At 44.9% G+C, this 16,505-nt stretch overlaps 1 protein-coding gene across 4 annotated transcripts in view; it reads right to left on the reverse strand.

Annotated features, from left to right (window-relative positions):
• SYTL3 (synaptotagmin like 3) overlaps nucleotides 1–16,505 on the reverse strand; it is a 90,146-nt gene that overhangs the window by 54,783 nt on the left and 18,858 nt on the right. For all 4 annotated transcript variants that reach the window (XM_070461511.1, XM_020889351.2, XM_070461510.1 and 1 more), the window contains exon 4: nucleotides 5,612–5,676. In XM_070461511.1, the coding sequence (XP_070317612.1) occupies nucleotides 5,612–5,676 (65 nt within the window). The remainder of the gene's footprint in view (nucleotides 1–5,611; nucleotides 5,677–16,505) is intronic.

A 16,505-nucleotide genomic window follows, 5' to 3' on the forward strand; every position in this document is an offset into this window, starting at 1 on the left:
GTATTCAATTTTTTTTTTAACCCAAGAGCATCAAGTCCTTATGGTTTAGTCTAAATGCTCTTTTAAATGTGTATATATAGTTACACAGCTATATGTACACACTCAACCATGGAAACATACATTCAAAGAACAGAAATGATACGCACTAAAGGTAAACAGTTGTCAGGGTGAGTTATTTTTAACATGGTTACGTTTTTCTTCATTTTTTAATTTTTTAAATGAACACATATTCTAAAAGTTTACTTTTAGAACAAAATCACAATGTAACTTGGAATCATATTCAAGAGATAAGATGATTTAATGTGGGCCAGAGGGTGATGAGGAGGGTGTTCTTAGGCCTGAACATGCCAGGGTCACATGAATGCACACATGTTTCCCAGAGTGGAATCTGGCAAAACACATCAAGCATCTCAAGTGTTTACACTTCTGACCAGTCATTCTCTTTGTAAGAATCTAATGAACACAGAGGCCAAGATACCTGTATAGGATATTCACTGCAGAGTTATCTGTAATATAACAATTTGACTACAGTAATATACTTGCAGACAAGAGGGAACAAGTTAATAAATGGTAGTACATCCATCTGATGTATTTTATGCAGTCATCAGTGTATGTTGGAAGAAGTCTTATAAGAGCATTAGGACATGTCTATGCTAAGTTGAATTTTAAAAGACAAAAGCCTATATATAGTCTGATCATTAACACATTTTAAGAATTTCTTAGTCTGTATGAGCACCCACACGTACAGGGTCACCTAGAAAGGGGGCCAGGAGAGTGTGTGTGCACGCGTGTCTGTGAATAACAGTAGTGTTGACCAGGAGTGGAATTATTCTTGCCTTCGGTATACCATTCTGCATTTCCAAGATATTCTGCAATGAACAGGTGTTATTTCTATAACCAGAAAATAACATTTTTAAAAGAGAAAAGATCTCTCCCTCTTCACAGAGTGGAGGATGGGGGAAGCAGGTGGAGTCACAGGGATGAGCTAGGAGCTGTGGCCTTGGAAGTGAGAATGAAAGGCAGCAGGAAGATTCCAGAGGCTGGGGTGGAAGGAATGTCAGAAGTGTGGTAGCCAGCCTCCTGAAGGGCCCCGAGAGTCTTGCCTCCTGAGAGTCACACCCTTACATAGTCCCTTCCGCCCTGAAAAGAGCTGACCTGTGGGACACCGCAGAACTGACAGCGCGTGACTTCTGACCCTTGGCCATTAAAGATATTGACGGAGCCAGAAAATAGGAAATAGAGTAGATGTTATGAGGGGCTTTGAGAGGGGAGCCCGTGGGATGACGAAGTCTGGAGAAGGATGGTAGTGATGGCAGCAAAACGAGTGCATGTACTTAATACCACTGAACTGCAGAGCTGAACGTGGCTAGAACGGTAAATTTAATATTTCATCACAACATTTTCTTAATATGAAAAGGCACTGCAGGGCTCTGCTCTGGCCTCTCTCGGGTCACCTGTCCCGGGGGGAGCCAGCTGCCGTGTCATGGGGACCCTGAGGAGCCTACTGGAGGGGTCCCACAGAGGAGGAGCCCCACGCCCCCCCACCGGCAGTACTAACTGGCCAGGTAAGCTGGTGAGCCTCCAGAAAGCCGATCCTCCAGCCCCAGGGGAGCCTTCAGCTGGAGACAGAAATCATACGATGTGATAATACTGTTTTAACCCACTCAGTTTGGGAGCAATTTTTTTATCCAGTAGTAGATAATTAATGCCTAGAAAGAGGCACTGGTTTGAGCCGTCGCATCCCCTTTCAAGGTTTAAGCCACCCTCTTGTTTTCCTAGCTTCCACTTAGGATTTTGAAGGTTGGAGCGAGCTGACAAACACAGCTGTCGTCACTGTGACGACAAACACACCAGGTAATATGCAGAATCATTTTTTTCTCAAACACATCAGGAGCTCAGATTCCCTAGTAGGGCCCAGCAGGGCGAGGGAGGGCTTCCCTGGTAGATCAGGGCGTAAAGAATCCATCAGCTAAAGATCCCTGGGTCGGGAAGGTCCCCTGGAGAAGGAATCGGCTACCCACTCCAGTCTTCTTGGGTTCCCTGGTGGCGCAGACGGTAAAAATCCGCCTGCCATGCAGGAGACCTGGGTCTGATCCCTGGGTTGGGAAGATCCCCTGGAGGAGGGCATGGCAACCCACTCCAGTATTCTTGCCTGGAGGATCCCATGGACAGAGAAGCCTGGTGGGCTCCCGTCCATGGGGTCGCAGAGAGTCGGACACAACTGAGCGACTTTGCACAGCACCCGGAGAGGCAGCGAGGAAGAGGGGTCTCACCCTTGTCTCCATCAGATCCACGCAGCAGGCGGCCTGGCCGTGTCTGCTCCCTGCAGGCCCATCTCTGTACTCCCTCACTGGTCTCTTTTTGCTTTTCCAGGCCCTCCAATAACACCTCTCTAACTGAGTCCCTAAACTCCGTAGTCAAATCAGCGTGAGGCCTGTTTTCCTACCTGGCCCTCATCTGATGGAGCGCCCCAACTCAGCTCAGTCTCTTTCGGGGGCACGGATAGATGAGGTGGAGTGCCTGCCTGTCCGGATAACCCTGCAGCAGCCCCCCTTGCTGACCCATCTCCTCCCTCCCACCTGTGGTCAGGACCACCGTCTTCCTTGCGACCACCCGCCCCCCACGTGGCACTTTTCTTCCTCTCTCCATGCCTTCTGAGCCCAACCTGACTAAAATTGGGCCACAGGAAAACGAGGCATCTCAGCATTTGAGGACGCACTGCAGAGAAGGAAGGATTCGCATTTTCTTTTGCGTCCTACTTTGGGGAAAACAAGACAAATTGGAAAAAAATGATTCATGCCTAGGCTGACTTCCATTACTCTACTTTTTTTTTTCTTAGTGATGTTTTCAGAGTGATGTTTTCACTCTGGTGGAAAAGTCGCTGGACAAGGAAGAGAAACCCAGGAAGTTGGTCGCACTTCTTCCCTCTTCCCTTTTTTAGCTCTTAAGTTATCCTGGTGGATTGACCTACTTCTCCTCCTCACTTAGAAGAGGAAGAATGCTGAAAAGATGAGGCAGCAACATGCGAATGCACATACATGGTCTGCAAATCAACTTCCCTACCTGAAATAATGATACCGAAACTGCCAATAATATACTAAAAAAATTCCAGGATATCTTCACTGAATTGGTCTTGAGAAATAACAGAAACTTCACCCCCTACAGACTTATTATTTATGAACTAGGACTAGGAGTGAAAAAATGAGAACCTATATACCACCTGAAGACAACCCTAGACCCTCCAACCAAAAAATATTTTCAAGAAATAAAACAATAAACAAGGAGACTCCAGGTGGCCATGACTTGCTTAGACGGTGTACTGTGTAGACACAGGCTGATGGCCCTCAAGGAGCAAACACTGCTTGGAGGATGAAAATAATCTTAGATGTCACAAGAGTTTGTGGTCTGCTCCAAAAGGTTTCCATACACAAACAGCTATGCAGTATATCTGGGCTATTAAACTTTCATGAACGGGTAATATTTAGGAAACAAAGTGTTGACAAGGCTGTTTGTGGGCTGGAAAGAGGACACCAATGAAAAAAGGACAGAGAAACACAGATCTAGGTAAAAATCATACACACTTGCTACATTTGTTTTTTTGGCTTGAACAATCCCATCAGTGTTACATATTCCTCCAGATTTCTAACAAATTCAGCAGAAATGTCACTTTTTCTTCAATAAGCAGAGTCAGGAATGCAATCCAGAGGAGAATTTACTGCCAACTAAACCTCAGTTCAAAGTGCTTTTATTAAAATAAAAGCGGAGCATCAACACTCTAGACGAACGACTCCATTTATGTGTCAACATGCATGCACTTCAGCTAATGCTGAACACCTCAGACTGGGACCATGTCTGCCCCCGCCACACACAGCGTTTGCAGCCACCCCACCCCTCCAGGTCAGCCCAGGCTCCCTCTGGGCACTGCCCACGGTCACACATCACAGGGGAGGGCGACACCCCGTCACTGAAACAGGAGACAGGTGGGCCCCCGGCCGAACTGCCAGAGTTTGTCTCGTGTGGACAGACGCTCCCAAGACAAGGAGCGAGAGAACTGAGTCCTGCTGCCCAGACAGGAGATAAGAGACCACATGCTCCTCACTCTCGGAGTCCAGACAGCCTTCCTGACTACACATGTGCAGAGAGGCTCCTTGGAGGTCAAAAAGGGAGGGGGTGTCACCTCGTGGTGAGTCAGGTCAACTACCAAGAGGCCTCCTCGCTAGAATCCATCTTGGCTGAGAGATGTGTGCACACACGGAGGACCCTGAGATAAACCAAAAACGACTCAGAACCAGGCAAGCAGGACGACTGGCCAGAGGAAACCCGGGAGAGATGCTCCACACGTTGCTGTTGTTCAGTCGTGTCTGACTCTGTGACCCCAGGGACTGCAGCACGGCAGGCTTCCCTGTCTCTCACTACTTCCCAGAGCTTGCTCAAACGCACATGCATGGAGTCAGTGATGCCATCCACCCAGCTCATCCTCTGTCGCCCCCTTCTCCTCCTGCCTTCAATCTTTCAAGTGATTCAAACTACCAAAAGGGCACAGCTTGGAGTCCACTTGTGTGTGTATCCACACGTAGCCTTTTTCCTCCTAACAGACACTTTACTTGTTTCGCTGCTTTCTCTCTCTCTACGGAAATACATTTCTACACAGCTGACGGGCCAGGGCCTTGTCACCGGCCCCTGGTCCCTGGGGCTCTAGCAGCGGGGATTCAGGGCTCTCGCCACTGCAGCCTAAGTTCAGTCTCTGGCCAGGAACTGAAAACCAGATCCAAGCCTCCACAGGCTGGGGCCACCCGAGATCATCGCCTCCACGCCCAGACTGGGGGGGATGCACAGAGCAAGCGGCCGCCGCTCTATTCTGACCACTGTAAGTGCGCCTCTGCCTGATAAGTTCTCCTCTCATCTGCCCAGCCCACATCCTCTCACGTGACACTTCTGCAACCAAAGCGTGACCTGTTCTCTCCACAGCCCTCACGCCCAGTTACTAAAGACACCGTTCTACCAACTGGGCTAGTGCTTTTTCAGACATCTGCGGTGCAGAGGCCAGACACACACTCTACTCAGATAATCACACGCGCTCACTTCAGTCACCAGAGCCTGCTAAATTCTAACACAATTCTCTCACCGTGGTCTTCAGTGATTCGTTCCATCACTTTGATCAATTATCATGAACAAGGTTTGGGGCTGTAAGGAGCTAACAGGATTTTAAAAGCACAGTGTCTGCTGATGGAGAGAAAGAAGGGCATCAGTGATGATATAATACAGGGCACTTTTAACAGTTATGGAAGAGATGCATAAGCCGGTGTTCTGGAGGAAGGAGGCATCACTCCCAGGGCAGAGGTCAGGGGAACTTCACGGAGAACAGGCAGGTGCTAGCAGGGTTAGAGCTGGGTCAAGTGCGGGTACAGAGGGAAGCCCCACAAGCAAAGGTGGTGGATCACATGAGCTGAGGGCCAGACAGGAACGTTCAGACCAAAGGGACAGCAGGACCAACCAGATAGAAGCCCATATACCACACTCTGTTAAGTTTTGCATAGTCAAAAGTCTTACCACCAAATATTTTTAAACTGGGAATACATTTCACTTAAGCAAACATTTTAAGAGCATTTACCTTCAGCTGGAAATTTCTTGGCTCGTTCCTCAAAGAACCAGTCTCCAGTTTTTATTTTCACATTTCTGAAAAACAAACAGAAAGGAAGGCTCAGAGAGTGACATGGGTGGTGCTGTATTTGGCTCATACCAAGTAGGGAGATAATATCAAAATATTAGTCTAGCAAAAGAGCTCAGAGTTCAAATTTCTGGCCCAGATCCCTAACTATACAGATTTCCCATAGAGGTTAAGTGATTTGACTGGAAAGCAGCAAAGCTACAAAAGGAATATTATATTCCTATTCTGAAAAGGAATATTATATATCAAACTAAATCACTTTACTATACACCTGAAACAATCAACTATACATCAATAAAAATAAAAATAAGTAAAATAAATAAAAAGATAAGATTGAAATGAGCTACAAAGCTGGAGTTTCTACTTGGGTACATTTTACCCTGTAAGTCCATGTAATACATACATATTAACACATGTGTTTAACACATACACAATAAATATATAGGGAGAAACAAAATCGCCATCAAAATGACCAGTTTATCCTACTTACGGTGGGGAACAATGGCATGAAGGATAATCAGAGAAATTCAATGTTGTCTATTCAGCTAAGCGAGATCACCCTTGGGTTACAGTGAAGTTAGAGTTAACCACAACATCTACCAAGAGCCAGCAGCGTGGATTCACCTGAGAAGGTTCCTGGGGGGACCTGATGTCTGGGACATGGGATCAAAGGGCTTCACTGGGGATCCGGGGGCCACTTGAGAGGCAGCGGAAGTGACCTCTCGCTGGGCAGCCAGTCTGATGGCAGATCTCTGGACATGTCTACATCCCTACATCCCCTCCTGTCCTACACACAGGCAGAGCAGTGCGGGAACCTTGTGTGGCCACTGCTCAAAACTGAAGTCCCAGAGCATGTTAGCTCCCAGAGCATGTTAGCTCTTAATAGCTTCCAATTTCCAAACTTCTGAAAAAACTACCCTCATAGAGCCTCAAAACTACTTCAAAGAGCGTCAGAAAGGCAGATTTGTCAATAGCCTTTCACGATATAAGAAGTTAAACATACAGACACTATAAATTATTGACACCATTAAAATCATCTGCTATAAAAAAGAAGAAGAAATTCCTAGGTTATGCAAGTTTAAGAAAAATTAAAACTTCAACTTATGTCAAATTCTCTTCTGCAAAGTATACTTTCTGAAATACATTCCTCATTAGGTTCTTTCAGACTATAGATGAACTCAAATGGATTGTTTTAAATTAATGTTTATAAATGCAGTCAGTTCACAAATATATGCCAATCTACATTTTTTAAGTATCCTATCTTTCTCTGTGGGATTTTAATAGTTGTCAGAAGACATCAACCAACTTCCTCCCCTTCTTGTTAGCAACTATTATATTCTCTGATTAAGATGCAAATGATTATTCCCAATGTTGAGTGACTAGAATAAGGAAAATGTACACAGAGCATGTATGAATTATGGCAACGGAATTTTGATAATCAGTTGCTATCATTCAGAGCCAAAAACGTATGAAACATGCAACTGTGACACATCTTGAGAGAGAAGGGGAAACATTTTCATCCATAAATCAGAAATTCAGATATCTAATCTACTAAATTGACACAAAACATGTGAAGGAGAACATAGCAACTCCACAGAAGTTTCCCCTCTGGTACTTAAGACAAGCAGAGGGTCAAAACACAGGGAAAGTTCCTAGGGATAAGCAGGGTGGTGAATTCAATTGCTCTATTTCTGAGGATGCTTCCTCCATCCTTATAGGCAGGACAAAGTCTAAGCATTAGGATGAGGACAGCAGGAGAGAGAAATCAAATGTGGAAACAAAGAGGCCTCCCTCTGATGAATAAACTTCACTTCCTGACTTGTCGTGAGAGTTGTACTATAAAGAAAGCTGAGTGCCGAAGAATTGATGCTTTGAACTGTGGTGTTGAAGACTCTTGAGAGTCCTTTGGGCTGCAAGGAGATCCAACCAATCCATCCTAAAGGAAATCAGTCCTGGGTGTTCATTGGAAGGACTGATGCTGAAGCTGAAACTCCAATACTTTGGCCACCTGATGCGAAGAACTGACTCATTGGAAAAGACCCTGATGCTGGGAGGGATTGAAGGTCGGAGGAGAAGGGGACAACAGAGGATGAGATGGTTGGATGGCATCACCGACTCAGTGGACATGAGTTTGAGTAAACTCCGGGATTTGGTGACGGATAGGGAAGCCTGGCGTGCTGCAGTCCATGAGGTCACAAAGAGTCAGACACGACTGAGCTACTGAACTGAACCTGGTTTGTTTTCCTGGGGGTCATGACCCTTCCAACTCATCTAACTCTCTCAAATTCTCCAGCCTGTTACCTGTGACCAAAAACATTTATATATGAGACAGGTGCTGCGGGTGGGGCAAGGGCTCAGACCAGACAAGAAACCAGAGCTAAGATTTCTGCAACAGCTCAGTCCATGACTCTATAGGCAGCTGAGCCAGCCAGACACAAGCTGTCACTGAGGAGTACACACACCTGCAGATACACAATCACGAAAAAAGGAAGAACAGCTGAGGGGACAGAGGAGCAAAAGGTGAAAATGCCCAAATAAACATTTTTATTTTATTACACTTTATGGCATTTTATTAAAAAGTCTTCCTCTAGCTGTGATTTCAGAACCTATACAAGCAGATAAAGTAAAATACTAGTATCTTCTAGTGCTAGGCATCTGATGCAACCAACTAACCCTCTTACAGGATCCCAATGGATTAGTTGTGAACTCGAGCATGAGCTTCCTTGGCAGGGATAGATTTGGACACAAGCCCACAGGTCTCTTGGGTTATCTGTGACTAAAGAATGGAAGGATAGAAGTACCACAGTCCTAAACCTTACAACAACAAGCGTTTGTTGCATTTGAGGCTATTTCCTTTGAGAGCTAGACTGCAGCCCTATCTCCACAAACACTTTCTGCAGAATCAGCTGTTTCGTGAACAATTATTCCCTGGTAGCTTTCATAATGGCTTCCAGTCCACACAAATCCCAGGCTTTATAAGGAGGACCATTTACGGGTCTTACTAAGACAGAGGTGAGCAAATCTTGCTATGTCTCTGTCTTCATTAAGGCCAGCTCAGGGTAGCCTGACTCACAGGAACCAAAGGAATTTCTCCCCCAGTGACTTGGTCAGAATTTGGCTATGAAAACTTCTTGGAACATTTTCAGAGCCCAGCAAGAGATTAACAGTTTTAAATTTCTCTGGTAGAATCGCAACTTGCTTCTTTAAAACTCTTTCAGCCAATTGATAAATACATCTCAGAAAGCAAAATCCAGGGGTGGTGGAGGGAACAAAAAGTCTAGAGTCAGACACCTGAGTTCCGTGTCTGACTTTCCACTCACTCTGCAGGGGGAATCACTGTAATTATAAACACCAAGCACGTGGTACCGCTCTTAATAAACTGCTGGAGGTTCCAGCATCCATTTTCATAGCCTTGAACTCTGCTAATGCTGCCATTTCATTAGCAAAAGAGAAAACTGCTGAAAAGCACTTTGCAAATTCTAGCATGCAAGTGTTCAATGATGCGATGAGCAGGGGACCCTAATGGAAAGGTAGTTTGACCTTATCACTATCGGCAAGCAGTGAGCCAAACAGGCCTGCGAGACTGCATCTTTACTTTGCATTCAAATTACTAGCACCTGCAGGTCGGTAAGCTGTCACATCCACACTTTATAGTCCAAGAGAAGTCAGCATGATGTCCCCAGAAATTGCTAAAGGTATGTCCACCATTCGGCGAACAAGAGGTAGAAAATTTGTCTGCATGCCAGGATTCTTCCAATGCCTTAAGACACACCCCTCCCAGGCAGACCTGCTCTCTAACCAGCACCCTGATGGCAAGGAAGCTTCAAGAAAGTTTTGGTGGCTTACCGGACAGACAAGCTACAAAAACTCTAAACGAAGATGCCAAATAATGTAAACCAAGCATCAACTTAATTTCTTTGTACTAACCACTTGATAATTCCCAGCTAAAATGGTCTTTATGCACCCATACAGTTGAAAAAAATTTTTTTCTACTTCAAATAATCTTATATCTAAGGCAGTTTTAGTTACAAAGCAAAATAATGAGGTGTTTTTTTTTCTTTCTACCAACCAGCTCAGTTGATCTGATTTCAATGTTCTTACAGGAAAAAAAGACTGATCGTTGTGATTAAATCCTAGGTAACTAGGAGAGAAGTCAGAATCAAGATAAGATAAAGGAGCGACTTTAATCAAATGGCTACCATCACTTCCTGCAAAACAGGAGTAACTCTACTTGACCGCTGAGAGGAGGCAGGTCCCCTCTGTGTTAAATTCAGCGCTGTATCCACAGCCCCAAGCACAACTTAGGTGGGGCCAGTGAATAAACGTGTGGACAGATGAATAGATGAACATCTCCACCCCTGCAGGAAGCATCCTGAGAACTGAAGGGATAAAGTGGGACCGACATAGATGGAGACCCAGTGGCACCCAGGTCTGATGTTTGTCATGCTTTCTGAATGTGTAGGGGCAGGGGTCACAGTCAGGCACCAAGCAGAAACTAGACGAAGAGAGTGGGTGAGAGATGAGACAAGAGGGCAGGGTAGGCGGTATGGTGAGCTGGAGGACCCATGCCCTACTTTAAGGCATTAAAATGGTAACTATTAGACACTTAGCAGGACAACAAAACAAAGCCCGTGGGCTCTTTTCTGCCTGCTGGCCAAGAGTTTGCAGTCCCTGGGTTATCAGAAAATTAGTCAATGCAATAATTCTCCTGTAGCTGGACAGTGCTGCACTCCTTAAAGCCCTGAAAACAGAAAGCAGGTTGAACACTGTGGACCACCCTGTCTTCCTATAGATCTAAGAATTGGCTCCACCAGCACTCCATAAAGACAAGGAGCAAGGGCACTGTTGGCAAACCCTCAACCTGGTGGTCTGAAGACAACGCAGAGCCTCTGACAAAAGGCCCCAGGCAGGAGAAAGAGTCCTGAAGACCAGGAATGGCTACTCAAAGGTGCATCACTGTGGCAACCAAGGAAAGTTTCAGGAAGCAGTCATCTTCAGAGGCATTGCAACCAAGGAAAGTTTCAGAAAGCAGTCATCTTCAAAGGCATTTAAGACCCACCTCTTATGAAAAAGGGGGCTTCACTGGTGGCTCAGACAGTAAAGAATCTGCCTGCAATGCAGGAGATCTGGGCTCAATCCCTAGGTTGGGATGATCCCCTGGAGAAGGGAATGGCAACCCACTCCAATATTCTTGCCTGGAGATTTCCATGGACAGAGGAGCCTAGGGGGCTACAGTCTGTGGGTCGCAAAGAGCTGGACACGACTGAGAGACTAACACCCTCTTTCCTTCTTTTCTTTTTTTTTCTTTCCTTCTTTTCTATGAAAAAGAAACAGAAAGACTTAAGGAAAAGCCAACAAGAGACAACACACTAGAATCAAGGAACATTTAGGAAACAGCAATGAAAACGCAGAACAAGCTGTTTTACCAACAGGAAAGAGCATAATTGAGAATCTGGAAAGTTGAATCAATGATGCTGACTCAGTAAGGATGCCTTCCCACAACACAAAAGAAAAAAAACAGTAAATGTTGAAGGATAAGGAATACAAATGGAAGAGAGACTACAAGGCCAACCTAAGTTATTCCTGAATAAGCCAGGGCAAGCGGCATTAAAGAATAATCAGGCCTGACCGAAGAAAATGTTACAGAGTCAAAACACAAGCAAACCCCGACCTCACCCCCATTAGTAACTACCATTAAAACAAAAACAAAAAAAATTCAGAAGACAAGAGAAGAAACTGGAATCCTTGTGCACTGTTGGTGGGAATGTGAAACAGCTCAGCTGTTGGAAACTGTATGGTGGGTCTCAAAAAATTAAACAGAAATACCATGTGACTCAGCAGTCCCATTTCTGGGAATGCACCTGAAAGAATTGAAAGCAGGGTCTCAAAGAGATGTTTGCACACCCACTATTCACAACAACCAAAGGGTAGAAGCAACCCAAGCATCATCAGCAAACGGACAAACAAAATGTGATACATACACACTCAAGAATGTGAGGGCAGACTTGAGAAGGAAGGAATTAATTCTGCAGTGTGCTGCAACATGGATGAACCTTGAAAACCGTGTGCTTAGTGAAATGAGCCAGACCCAGAGAGACAAATACTGTATGATTCCACCTGTGGGAGGGGCCCAGGGGAATCAGAGTCAGAAAGAAGGATGCTGGCAGAGGGGCTGGGGCAGGGGAGGGAGGGCAGAAAGGGAGCTGTTGAATGGAACGGAGTTTCAGTTGTGCAAGATGAAAAAGCCTGGAAGTTGTATAACAACACGCAGGTATTACCAGGTTGGGCTTCCCCGACGTGCAGTAAGCTGAGATGCTCAAATTTGCAGCAAAGCGCAGAGAAAGAGCAGGCCTCAGATCCACCTCCCAGATGCAAGGGGTTTGCAGTACTGATGCGATGAAGGCTAAAGCAGCAGGGAATGGAAAGTGGGCGTGCAGAGTGTGGGGAAGGGTGATTGGAAAAAGGTGGGCCATGGCCATTGTGCGCAGGCGTAACTAGGGCTCCAGGCCTCTGCTCCTGGGAAGATGGAGGCGCTCACCACGATCTGGGGGTGGAGTTTTTGCCCTCTGACCTCAAAAGGTCACGGAGAGGTCTCTCACGCCTGCGCAGTTGCAGGGTGGGTGGGCCTATCCAATTTCAGCCAATTAAGCTCAAACTACAGGCCACTGACTCCTAGTTCCTGGAAAACTACTCGGCGAACATCTCAGCGTTTAGGATAAGAATAGAGGGTGTGTTGCAACCAGAGAAAGCCAACACGCAACAAGGAAGACGCAGCACAGCCATAATTAATTGAAATTTAAGAAATGACCGAGGGCCTTCCCTGGTGGCACAGGGGATAAGAATCCATCAGACAATGTGGGGAACACGGGATTCGATCCCTGGTCTGGGAAGATCCCACATGCCACAGAGAAACTAAGCCCCTGCGCCACAGCCACCGAAGCCCACGTACCCTAGAGCCTGTGCTCCACAACAAAAGAAGCCGCCGCAATGAGGAGCCCACGCACCCCTGCTCACCCCAACTAGAGGAAGTCCGTGTGCAGCAACCAAGACCCAGGGCAGCAACAATAAATGAAATTTTTAAAAAAGATAACGGCGGGTATGTAAGTCTCCTGGACGACCTTGATGAGTGAAGGCTGATGAAGCGGGTTTGACTAATGGTTACCCACAGTTTCAAATGCCATTAAACTGTACACTTAGCTATAGCTATGATGGTAAACTTTATGTGTATTTCTCCACAATTAAAAATAATTAAAAAAAAAAAAACAAGCGGATCCAAGGCACAGCCAGCTCCAGGGAATTCTCCTTATTCCATGAAAATCAGTGTGGAGAGACTCAGACCCAGGAAGAAACTGCCTTCAATGACAAGGATATGGGAAAAAAACCCAATATGCTTCTACTACCTAAAATCCAGATGATTAATAAAGAAAAATAGAGCTAGTCTGCAGTGTGTCTGTCACAGTAGATTCCCAAGGACAGTGATAACACATTAAATGAACTTATAGGTGGAAAGTTGGGACCTGAGATTTTAAAACCCAGTGAAGTCCTACTGCTCTGTTGAAAACGGATGCAGACAAGGACCTACCGGACAGCACATAGAACTCTGCTCATGGTGGTCTGGCAGCCTGGATGGGAGGGGAGTCTGGTGGAGAGTGGATAGATCTGAATGTATGACTGAGTCTCTTGGTTCTTCATCTGAAACAGCTATCACATTGTTAATCAGCTACATCCGAAAACAAAACAGTTTAAAAAAATGAATAAAACCCAGTGAAGTCCTTACTTGTGAGGAAAGGCTATTGAAGGCATCCTCAGATAGGCAATGGCTTAAAATACCCATCACCTACATGCTCTTCTGAGAAGAAAAATCTTTTTTTTTTTTTTTTTCGTTTATTTTTATTAGTTGGAGGCTAATTACTTTACAATATTGTAGTGGTTTTTGCCATACATTGACATGAATCAGCCATGGAAGGGAAAATCTTTGAAGAGACACTTTAACTGACTGAAAATGAACCAAAATAAAGAAACTCCAAATTGGGAAATCAGGATATGCATTCATGAAACAGTGCAGGATTAGAATCACTTAAAATTAGAAAAATCTACCCATGATGTCTCTTTGGCACTGGAATGCACTCTTGGTCTGATCTATGGATGTGGGTCTGTTATTGTGGAAATCCCTTCGAACACATGACGAAAGGGCCTACAAGCCTGTCTGGTAGCCCTTCACCCCCAGTGTCCATAACTCTCGGCTACATTTCAGCCCAGAGCTCTAACCAAGGCAGCACTTCAATAGCACATGGAGTGCCAGCCTGGGAAAATGGCCTCCTGGCACTGACCTTCCTGGAGGGCGAGAGGCTCAGCCGAAATGGGTGAGGGACAACTTCAAGTCTGAACTTACGCATACAGGAAGTTTGCTCATCTGAAAAAGGTTTTTTGAAGCAAGATCTGCCATGACTGACCATAGGAGAAATGTCAACTTCAACAAAAGGAACGATACCCAAACTACTGTGTAAATATTCCTTTAGTAAGCACAAAATAAACTATTCAAAAACAAACTTTTTCAAAAAGTACCCCACAAATTTCCACTTTTTTACTGTATGTTTGGTAACAGAAGGCTTCAAAGACTATTAAGTCATTCGTACCCTCATTTGGCCAATGGATAAAAAGCATATGTGAGAAAAAGAAATGCAAAAAGGCAAAATGGCTGTCTGAGGAGGCGTTACAAATAGCTGATGCAATAAGAGAAGCTAAAGGCAAAGGAGAAAAGGAAAGATATTCCCATTTGAAGGCAGAGTTCCAAAGGATAGCAAGGAGAGATTAAAAAGCCTTCCTCAGTGATCAGTGCAAAGAAATGGAGGAAAATAATAGAATGGGAAAGACTACAGATCTCTTCAAGAAAATTAGAGATACCAAGGGAACTTTTCATGCAAAGAATATAAGACAGAAAAGGACAGAAATGGTATGGACCTAACAGAAGCAGAAGATATTAAGAAGAGGTGACAAGAATACACAGAAGAATTATACAAAAAAGATCTTCATGACCCAGATAACCACGATGGTGTGATCACTCACCTAAAGTCAGACATCCTGGAATGTGAAGTCAAGTGGGCCTTGGGAAGCGTCACTATGAACAAAGCTAGTGGAGGTGATGGAATTCCAGCTGAACTATTTCAAATACTAAAAGATGATGCTGTTAAAGTGTTGCACTCAATATGCCAGGAAGTTTAGAAATCTCAGCAGTGGCCAAAGGACTGGAAAAGGTCAGTTTTCATTCCAATTCCAAAGAAAGGCAATGCCAAAGAATGTTCAAACTATTGCACAATTACACTTATCTCACACACTAGTAAAGTAATGCTCAAAATTCTCCAAGCCAGGCTTCAGCTATACATGAACTGTGAACTTCCAAATGTTCAAGTTGGATTTAGAAAGGCAGAGGAACCAGAGATCAAATTGTCAACATCTGTTGGATCACTGGGAAAGCAAGAGAGTTCCAAAAAAACATCATCCTGCTTTATTGGCTATGTCAAAGCCTTTGACTATGTGGATCACAACAAACTGTGGAAAATTCTGAAAGAGATGGGAACACCAGACCACCTGACCTGCTTCCTGAGAAATCTGTATGCAGGTCAAGAAGTAACAGTTAGAACCAAACATGGAACAACAGACTGGTTCCAAATTGGGAAAGAAGTACGCTAAGGCTATATATTGCCACCCTGCTTATTTAACTTCTGTGCAGAGTACATCATGCAAAATGCTAGACTGGATGAAGCACAAGCTGGAATTAAGATTGCCAGAAGAAATATCAATAACCTCAGATATGCAGATGACACCACCCTTATGGCAGAAAGCAAAGAGGAACTAAAGAGCCTCTTGATGAAAGTGTAAGAGGAGAGTGAAAAAGTTGGCTTAAAACTCAATATTCAGAAAACTAAGACCATGGCAACTGATCCCATCACTTCATGGCAAACAGATGGGGAAACAGTAGAAACAGTGAGAGACTTTATGTTTTTGGGCTCCAGAATCACTGCAGATGGTGACTGCAGTCATGAAATTAAAAGATACTTGTTCCTTGGAAGAAAAGCTATGACCAACCTGGACAGCATATTAAAAAGCAGAGACATTACTTTGCCAACAAAGGTCCGTCTAGTCAAAGCTATCGGAGAAGGCAATGGCACCCCACTCCAGTACTCTTGTCTGGAAAATCCCATGGATGGAGGAGCCTTGTGGGCTGCAGTCCATGGGGTCACTAAGAGTCAGACACGACTGAGCAACTTCACTTTCACTTTTCACTTTCATGCATTGGAGAAGGAAATGGCAACCCACTCCAGTGTTCTTGCCTGGAGAACCCCAGGGACGGGGGAGCCTGATGGGCTGCCATCTATGGGGTCGCACAGAGTCGGACACAACTGAAGTGACTTAGCAGCAGCAGTCAAAACTATGGTTTTTCCAGTAGTCATGTATGGATGTGTGGAAAAGGAAATGGCAACCCACTCCAGTATTCTTGCCTGGAGAATCCCATGGACAGAGAAGCCTGGCGGGCTACAGTCCATGGGGCAGCAAAGAGTCAGACACGGCTGAAGCGACTAAGCATCCATGGATGTGAGAGTTGGACTATATAGAAAGCTGAGTGCTGGAGAATTGATGCTTTTGAACTGTGGTGTTGGAGAAGACTCTTGAGAGTCCCTTGGACTGCAAGGAGATCAAACCAGTCAATCCTAAAGGAAATCAATCCTAAATATTCATTGGAAAGACTGATGCTAAAGCTGAAACTCCAATACTTTGGCCACCTGATGCAAAGAACTAACTCATTTGAAAAGCCCCTGATACTGGGAAAGATTGAAGG

The sequence above is a fragment of the Odocoileus virginianus genome, chromosome 34 (assembly GCF_023699985.2).
Source record: "Odocoileus virginianus isolate 20LAN1187 ecotype Illinois chromosome 34, Ovbor_1.2, whole genome shotgun sequence".
In the NCBI taxonomy this organism is placed as follows: Eukaryota; Metazoa; Chordata; class Mammalia; order Artiodactyla; family Cervidae; genus Odocoileus; species Odocoileus virginianus.